This window comes from Populus nigra, chromosome 10 (genome assembly GCF_951802175.1).
Source record: "Populus nigra chromosome 10, ddPopNigr1.1, whole genome shotgun sequence".
Classification (NCBI taxonomy): Eukaryota; Viridiplantae; Streptophyta; class Magnoliopsida; order Malpighiales; family Salicaceae; genus Populus; species Populus nigra.
The window spans coordinates 14,828,921-14,838,009 of NC_084861.1; the positions used below are offsets into that span (position 1 = coordinate 14,828,921).

Genomic DNA, 9,089 nt, shown 5'->3' on the forward strand with positions numbered 1-9,089 from the left:
ACTACAAGAATTTGATTGTTACAGATTCAAATTCGCAGTACAACGTCAGAAAAAGGAAAACATTCTCATATTTATTTTATAATCTTACGAAAACATTCTCAAGTTTAAATAAAATCTGATTTATTTTTATTAAAATGTACAACCATTTATAATTCTTTTGTCTGGCAAGATGGGCCATGTTCAAAGGCCTTGCTCAATTAAATAAAGCCCCAAGATATTTATGATCCACGGCCCATCTCTAGTAAGATACAAATACTGTCTCTCGACGACAGCAAAAAAAATATTCAGAGATATTTCTAGGGTTTCTACACCAACAGAGACACTAAAAAAAAGGTAACAAATTTCTTCTCTAGTTTTCTTGTTTTAATGCCGTTTCAATCTCTATTTAAAACGGCATCGTGTTCATGCAGAAAACTTCGTTTTTATTTGACATAGAGAGAAAGAAATGTCTGGAAAGGAAGAGAATCGAATATTTGTTGGAGGTTTGTCATGGGACATCACTGAACGACAGCTCGAAAATGCGTTTGATCGATTTGGAAAAATCGTCGAGTGTCAGGTACTGTTTTGCCCCACTTAATTTTCTGTTTGGTTTCTGAGAAAATAAGATAAAAGAGGAAAGTTCGTGAATTTTTGGGATTTTATAATTAATTAAATATATATAAAAACTTATGAACAGATAAAAAATGCTTAATAATAATAATAATAATAATTTTTTATTGTTGAATTACTTATTCAAGTTTTTGTTTCTAGTTTCGCTAAATTTAAAGATAATAATTGTAGTTTTCTGAATTGTTTATATATTTCCATCGTATTAATTATTATTGTTTTTGTTTTGTTTCCTGGGTTATGATCTTTGAGATGCTGTGTTTTTAGAGATATTTTTCCACCAGAGTGGTTGCTGAAGCACGGTAACATTTGTTTGATTGATTAGATTAAATTGGTCGGATCCTTATTTTAATTTTGCAAGCAAGGGCTCAGCAGTGGTCTCGGGATGTGTGGATTGTTGAAGTTAAAATACAGGTTTTTTTAAAAATTCCTATCGGGGTAAAGAGTTGTTTTTTGAGGAATGATATGACAGTTGGAAAAGTTGGGAATGGACATGATTGTTTGGTTAAGCGATTCATTGGCTTTGACAGTTGCTGTTGCCTGGATTCGTGGATGATGTACTGGGGAGTCTAACTGAAATTTCATGAACACAAAGAGCTTAATTTTTTTGAGGATCACATACATTCTCTTTCAGCTGGTTTTTCCTTGTTAGTTGAACCAGAACAGTACAAAGGTTATGTGGGAAGATTTTTCAAGCTGGAAGCTTGTCTCTGTGGTTCTTCCTTGGATGTTTATTGGTGTGGATTTTATGTCATTATGCTTTCCTTCTCTGAGAATCTTGATGGTTACAAAGTGCCATGAATGTCGTTCTGCAGTATAGCGTATGAGGAATTTTTTTAGGACTTCTATGTCATCGTGTTTCTTTGCCACACTTGACTTTCCCTACACTGATAATCAGAAGTTCTGCATCCCTTATGCTTGACCTCTTTGTTATAGACAGCATGCACGAACTTCGATTTTGGCATGTACTTTGGGTGATATTGTATCTGTGGTTTCCCAGGAATAGAAAGCTAGTTCTGGCTTATCATGCTCGATGTTGCAGCTCGTTTGAAGCAGTTAAAGCTGTCTCTTTCTGCTTGAAAGTGAATCCTTTAGAATGCTAGTCCTGTTTGAATTAAGGTTCCTGCTTTTCATCCTCGCATTTAGTCCTCATCTTTGAACTTTAACCAGCTTCTTGCTTATTTCCTATAACAATATTTCTGTTGGTGGACTCAATATTCCAGATAAGTTTTCAGAGCATGGATATGGCTCATAAACATTGATTAAATTGCACACTGCACCCTGCACTCCAGCATTTGTAGGTCACCCTGTTCGTTGCCTTGTTTGTCGGTGGATCCTTAGCAATTGCTTTTGTCTGTTGGGAGCCTCAGGAGCCATAAGTTGTATTTATTGTTTTGATGTAGCGGAACTTGCAGAGGACAGATTCAGTGTCGTCTCAGCAATACAGAATTGGGTGCCTCGTAGCTTTTCAGTGGCTGTTTTGTTAATTTAAAAACTGCCTTTACCAGTTAGAAGCAAGGCTATCTGTTCTTGGAAACTGAAAATGCTGATATGTGGATCTTGTCAGACCTGCACGTTGAGCATATGCAGTTGTTAGCTGCTGGAATTGTTTTCTTTTTCTCTTTCTCTCTCTTTTCATATCCACCATTCTTTATCCGCTTTGTAACTGGACATTGGCTACCAGCTACCACAAGCACTGAAAGTTTTCAGCATTAACACAATTGACAGTAGTCTTAGTTTTCTGGTTCATAAAGCTTTGTCTGAGTGGATTTGGGCAATTCATGACTGCATATCTGACTATGTGAATCAAGTTCTTTTTGTCCATTTATTGTGTGGGCAGATGCATTGACAAATTCATCGTATCTTGATTGCTTAGTTGAGTGGGTTCTTTTGTCAGTTTGCCAACTGAATGATGAGCTACCAGAGAAGGATCCTGATTGATGGAAATTGTCATGTCCGTTCTGTATTGATGAGGATTGATTATTTTGAGATGTTTGGTTGTGGATAACTTGGTTTAATGATAGCCATGGAGATTGATTACATTTTGGGGATTAGGCTGGAACATGATCATGTTCAATAGAATACTAGCATAGATGACCATCTTGTGGGATTTTTGATGAAGATTGATGCATTCAGGTTTATGGGAGGGCATGTGATGGTTATTATGGAACCCCTATCTTTGAGTGTGGCAAATAGTGATCAGAGCTCAACTTACTAGATATCAGTTACGGTTTAGAAGATTCCTCTATTTTCTTTAAGAACTCTTTGCAAAATCAAACATATTGGGATCCCTTAGTATTCCATATTACAAAGTGAAAGTAAGTTATTTACTTGTTACTTCTGATCATCTTCTTCTGGATTATTTTTTCATGCAAGTCAATCTTGTGCAGCTTATTTTTTTTTATCCCCCCCTTTCCTTTTCCATTGAGAGAGATGATATCATGTTTGAAAGCACATTCTAAAACCAATTATTCATTCAGTGTACTTTGAATAATGTGCTTTGTGATGGTAATGCAGGTTTGTTTACTGATGGGTGTGTCGAAGTTATCTTTGTGTTTTGTAGTTATAAGTTGGGGTGATGTTTCTCAAAGTTGGGGTGATGTTTCTCAAAGTTGGAGTGATGTTTCTCACCCATTATTGTTACTCCCTCTGTCCTGTTATATTGGTCCAAATTTACTTTCTTTTGTTGTCTCAAAATACATGTCCATAGTTGATAGTCAAAGCATAATTGTTGTGTGACTTATCTTTTTATCTGTATGTAAGATAAACTGCATATTTTAGATACTATCTGCTGTAAAATATTAAGGGTAAAATCAAGATTTAAGAATCAAAATGAGTACATATGAAGCACATTTAGTGCTCTTCCTTTGTCATTGTGCCTAAAGGATAATGAACCAGCATAACAGGATAAAGCGAGTAATATATTGTGTTGGAAATGGTATAGACAAATCTAAAAGCTCTCTCAAGTCTGAGAACTGTTTTAAGAGGTAGATGTCAGGGTGTAGTTTAGGAGATCCTAAATAGCAAGTGATGTCATATAGTATCTCCTCTTATTAGAACCCAATCATAGTTGCGGGTTTTTTCCAACTTGTTATACCTGAACTAATTGAACTTTCATCATCTCCTGCTTCAAGTATGCTCAGATTCATGTTTTCTTGATTTTGATATGATATTTGAATTCACTGTTTAGCAGCATATACATGTGCTAGCCATTCATTTTCAATGTGCATTGGGTAAAAAGTGTAGCCGTGTCATCCTCTTTCGTAGTATAATGATAGCACTTCGGCTACCACCTGGTTTTCTTACACTCATACAATTGCTTGCCATCACACTTTCCGGTCTGGTGTTTCTGCAGGTGATGTTGGAGAGAGATACGGGCCGTCCGCGTGGATTTGGATTTATTACATTTGCGGATCGTCGAGCCATGGACGACGCTATCAGGGAGATGCATGGACGGGACTTTGGTGACCGTGTCATCTCGGTGAACAAGGCCCAACCTAAAATGGGAGGGGATGATTCAGATCATGGCTACAGAGGAGGCTATTCGACTGGCAGCAGAGGAGGCTATGGGGGAGGAGACAGGCCTGCTGGACAAGACGAGTGCTTCAAGTGTGGGCGTTCAGGGCATTGGGCTAGAGATTGCCCTTCAGCTGGTGCCCGAGGTGGCGGTGGAGGTTTATTATCTTCACGTTCTAGGTTTGGAGGAGCTGGAGATCGTGGGGATCGTTTTGGTGGAGATCGTGATCGATACATGGATGATCGCTATGATGGAGGTCGCTATGGTGACAGGGATCGTTTTGAAAGTAGAGACAAGTATGGGGGGCGTGATCGCTATGCTAGTGACAGGTACCTTGATTCTTGAAGATTCAAAAATGGTTGAATGATATTTGCTTGCTTCATGCCTTAATCCTTACCACCGTAGTAGTAGCCTGCTTTTATCTTTCTTCCACCCAGTGTTTCTTCTGTTTGCTTTTAAATATGCACCATATTTGATTGTGAGGCAGAACTGTTGCTGTATTTTAGGGACATCCTTCACTGACAAAACCCTGGGCGAATTCGTTAATTCAGTGTTACCATCTGTGGCATGATGACCTGATTGTGCTTTAATTTTCATGAATAGAGTGGTTGTTAATTTGCAAACCTTGCAGGTACCCCCCACCCAATGGAGATCGATTTGCTGGAGATAGGTACAGTGGGTCAGATCGCTATGCACAGAATGGCTATGGCAAAGACAGGGGCTATGATAGGGATGGTGGTCCCCGAGGGGGCAATGATAGGTATGGAAGTGGAGGGCCATCACGCAATGATAGGAGCTACAAGAACAGGCCAGGACCTTATGACCGCCCTAGCAGAGGAGGACGCCCATCTTCCTTTGAGCGGTACTAATTGGTAGCTTGTGATCAGTGTCATCACACTTGTAGGTCTGTCGTATTTTATTTATCCAGTTTGAACAGGCTGTAATGTCGGGTGGATGGTATGTGTTTAATTCTCTATCCGGCAAGTGTCATGTAGGACCGATGTAATTGATAAGAAATGGCAGCGCTGATGCTGATCTGATTTTTTTTTGTTTTGTTTCCGTTTTTAACGTCTATGCAACCAAATGTGTGCGCACATGCACACTATTTTTGTCAAATAACTCTCTACTAAAAAAAATAAAATTATTAGGTGAATCTTTGGGTGGTTTTAATTATTCCAAACTTTGTAGGCTTAAAATTACGTAGATCCCTTGATATATTTTTTTAATATAATTTGAGAAAATTGGATGGTAGGGTTCAAATTAGAATTAGGGCTTCTTATGATGTTTTATGAACAGTGAAATACCTCGTCACATTTTAAATAGGTTTATAACAAGTACGAGTCTTTGTTAAGGTGGTTTGCTCGTGAGTCACGCAACAAGACTGAGGGTTCGAGCGTTGGGTTGCGTTTCTTTTCTAAATTGTGATAGACAGCATGCCTGTTAATTTTAATTTTAATTTTTTAAATAAAAGTTCGATAACATAAAAAAACAAAATAGAAACAGGCGTGCACGCCTCGCCTGCTTTGCGCTTCTGAACCGGGTGCAAGGCTATGACCATGTGGTGGTTTTTTTTTTTTAAAAAAAAAAAGTTTATCACATGTTGCTTAAATATTATTATAAATTTTTATTTGAATATGAATAATTTTTCTCAATTATCATGTATTTGATCTGAAATAATAACACTAATAATAAATTATTTATAAAAATTCCGTTAAAATTGAATGTTTATTATTAAAATGTTTAAAGAGATTTGAAATATGATTTTATTAGTTTTCAATGGCATAAAATATAAATACTATTTTGATATTATAATTTTAATATTAAAAAATATATGATATTATCACACAAAATATGAACATTTATTTTAATTTAATTTTAACATTCTAAAAGGCCCTTTTCTTTTTAAGGAACAAAATCATCTCAATGCTCTTTCTTGTATGATCTTACCTGAAGTGTGAACTGGAATATTATATCACTGTAACAGGCAAATACAAATATAATATATTGATGTAAAATCTGTCATCGAAAGTTTTCTTCCTAGAGAAAACCTAGATTTGAGGATACAATAGTGCAATTATCATGTAGTGGTTGGAGTCCGAATTTGGCCAACATTTCCACACTTTCAGCGGTTTAATATTCTATGGTCGACCATTTACTAATATTATACTGCACATCGAACTTTTCAACTTGCAAGATCGAGTCAAGAACGTGGGGTTACTAATATTCTATGGTCGACCCTATCCTTTTCATTTATTTTTAAAAAGCAAACTCTTGAAAATTACTTTCTCCACTTGCCTTTTGCTTCGCCAAAAAACAAAAGAAATTGAGGGCGAAACTCGAACTTCGATGAACTCAGCATCGCTTTTTCCAAATTCGATGCACGCCAAGACGCATGATCCTGGAGACCGTTCAAGTTTAAACACCATCCATTTCTAGCTACTTCATTTAGGGGCCACAAAAAAACTAATTATTTGATACATGGATTTTCTTCTCTCTTTCTATTCCAAGACTATTCTAAAGATGCTGTCACTCTTGACTGCTAGATTTATTGACACCAGCTTTTCCAACCACGCATCCAGGAAAAGAGAGAACAAATGCAAGGAAAGTGACGGAATAGAAAAGCAATAAACTTTGGAAATTTTGTGTTCATAACCGATCAAATGGCCGATAAGTTCCCAGTACTGCTGGTCCCCTGATGACATCTCTGTACATTTTAGTCAGCTGGATCACGTCGATGATTTCCTTGGAATATTCAACAAAATGCCAGTGAAGGAGAGAGCAACAGACTAATTGGCACCCAAGAGAAACCGGCGTTGACCCAAATAAAAGACATCTTACTACTCCGAGATACAGTATTCACTACCAGAAAATTGATAAATACAAACAGAAATACCGAGGAAATATTTCCATCGGTAAATTTTCGAGGGCTTTTACCGACGGAAAATTCCCTCGGTATATACCGAGGGAATTACCGTGGGAAAAAAAATTAAAACAAAGCAAAAAAAAATGATGACGTGTCGGTAATTTCGTTAATTATCCGTCGGTAAATCCGTCGGTAAATCGTCCCAATAAAAGCTTGAATGCCCTTATTTCACAAGAGACAGAGTCGTTTCTTCTTCTTCTTCTTCTTGTTCTTCTACTTCTTCTTCTTCTTCTTCTTCTTCTTCTTCTTCTTCTTCACTATATGTAAAAAACATCATTAAGGTATGTCTTCTTCTTCTTCTTCTTCATTTTATGTAAAAAACATCATTTCTTATCTATTTCTTTCTCTTCTTTTCTCTCCTCATCTCCTTCTCTTTTCCTCCATGTTTGGGTATGTCTTCTTCTTCTTTCTTCTTTTATCCTCTTAGTTTTTTTTTAATTAATATGCTTAATGAAATTTTTTTTCTCTCCTTAGCTTCACTTGCAACTATATTAAGGTAAGATTTTTCTTTTTTCTTTCTTTTTCATGATTTTTTTCACTATATTTGTTTTTTATTTTATTTTTAATTGTTTTTGTTCTTAATAATTATATAAATGTTGTTGTGAGATTTTTTTTTCATATGAGATCAATTTTTAGTAGATTTATTTATAGGATTTTTAAATTTTTAGCAATTGCAACTTCATTTTTTTCATATGAATTAATTTTTTAGTTGAATTAATTTTTTTATTTTATTTATTTATTTGTTGCAAATTTGTTTGAATTGATTTTCTTATTCTTTTTTCCAAGCATTTTGAGTATATATTATACAGTGTTAATTTATGTTAATTTAATTATTTTATAATTTTATAAAATGAATTTTTTTTTAAATGTTTTTCAATAATTACCGACGGTAATTCCTTCGGTAATTCCGTTGGTAATTCTGTTGGTAATAAAAAAATTATTACCGACGTGTCTGTTCCGTCAGTAAATCCGTCGGTAATTCTATTACCAACGAATTTACTGACGGACAAAACATTACCGACAAACGATTCACCGATGGATCATTTCCTTCTTTAATTCCGTCGGTAATATAATTACCGATGAAATATGTGTCTTACACCGATAAAAAAATTTCATCGATAAAACAGTTAAATCTTGTTGTGATATTTGATTCCTTGACTCTCTCGAAGATAAAGATGACACAGGACCAACTTGAGCATTACAAAGCCCTACACAGGAAGGAAGTCGGCAGTGATGTGTATATCTTCTTTAGATTCGCAAGTTTATATATATATATATATATATATATATATATATATATATATATATATATATATATATATATCCCACGAGAATGGGAGAAGCTCTCTTTCTTCGAGTTCTTTGCATTGAAGGAGAGCTTATCTTAAGCAAAGTTATTAATGTTTTGTTGTTTAGTACAGCCTCGATCTGACAAACACATGGAAATTCTTGTTTAACTATTTGGATGTCTCTTCGACTCTCTAAACGTCTCGTTGCTAATCACATGCATGCATTAATTTTTTCCATCTCCATCAGTTAGTTATTTAAGCTTAATCTTTTGTTTAACTATTATTCAGCGATATTCTCGCGAATCGCTTCATTTAACCAATATCAATTGAAGAAAGCCTAACCAACGACGTCTAACCACATTACTGTACAATAACAACACGAAAAATAATTTTTATATATATATAATTAAGCTCGATCTTTAGCAATATGATCTTACCATGATTTTTTTTTCGTTGGACGCCCAATGGGTTCTGAAATAAGAAATTGATGAACAAAACCCCCCCTATACAGTATACTTATGAAAATCCCTCTACACATTGAAATAATTTATATTAAAGATTTTCGAATAAAGATTATTACAAGCTTTAATTAACGACTCATTTATACTTCCTTGAAGGGATACATTTATCCATTTAAAAAAGTGGTCAATCATGCAGTTAGTTATTACGTTTTCCCTCCCTTGAATAAAGATCGACTGCCCTGGATCGGATCTCTCCCAGCATCTTAGGTAAGAAATTAAAGAGCGATAATTAA

The 9,089-nt window shown here is 35.3% G+C and overlaps 1 protein-coding gene across 4 annotated transcripts; it reads left to right on the plus strand.

The window, feature by feature from the left end:
* Positions 1 to 240: 240 nt before the first annotated feature.
* LOC133704711 (glycine-rich RNA-binding protein RZ1C-like) lies at positions 241 to 5,171 on the plus strand. 4 transcript variants are annotated; one of them, XM_062129638.1, is made up of 5 exons: positions 250 to 333; positions 436 to 556; positions 932 to 2,924; positions 3,962 to 4,452; positions 4,755 to 5,171. In XM_062129638.1, exons 4-5 carry the CDS (start codon positions 3,965 to 3,967, stop codon positions 4,990 to 4,992), a joined length of 726 nt encoding a protein of 241 aa, XP_061985622.1. In that variant the 5' UTR covers positions 250 to 333; positions 436 to 556; positions 932 to 2,924; positions 3,962 to 3,964; the 3' UTR covers positions 4,993 to 5,171. The 4 variants fall into 4 exon arrangements, with proteins under 4 accessions (XP_061985620.1, XP_061985619.1, XP_061985622.1 ...); XM_062129636.1 differs by lacking the exon at positions 932 to 2,924 and having other exon boundaries at positions 241 to 333; positions 411 to 556; XM_062129635.1 differs by lacking the exon at positions 932 to 2,924 and having other exon boundaries at positions 248 to 333.
* The last annotated feature ends 3,918 nt before the right edge of the window (positions 5,172 to 9,089 follow it).

Bases quoted from the DNA above. Each gene is read 5' to 3' on its own strand.
- LOC133704711 (XM_062129636.1), top strand. From the start codon at position 446: ATGTCTGGAAAGGAAGAGAATCGAATATTTGTTGGAGGTTTGTCATGG. The intron at 557-3,961 runs GTACTGTTTTGC...GTGTTTCTGCAG, and splicing joins GAAAAATCGTCGAGTGTCAG to GTGATGTTGGAGAGAGATAC. The intron at 4,453-4,754 runs GTACCTTGATTC...CAAACCTTGCAG, and splicing joins GATCGCTATGCTAGTGACAG to GTACCCCCCACCCAATGGAG.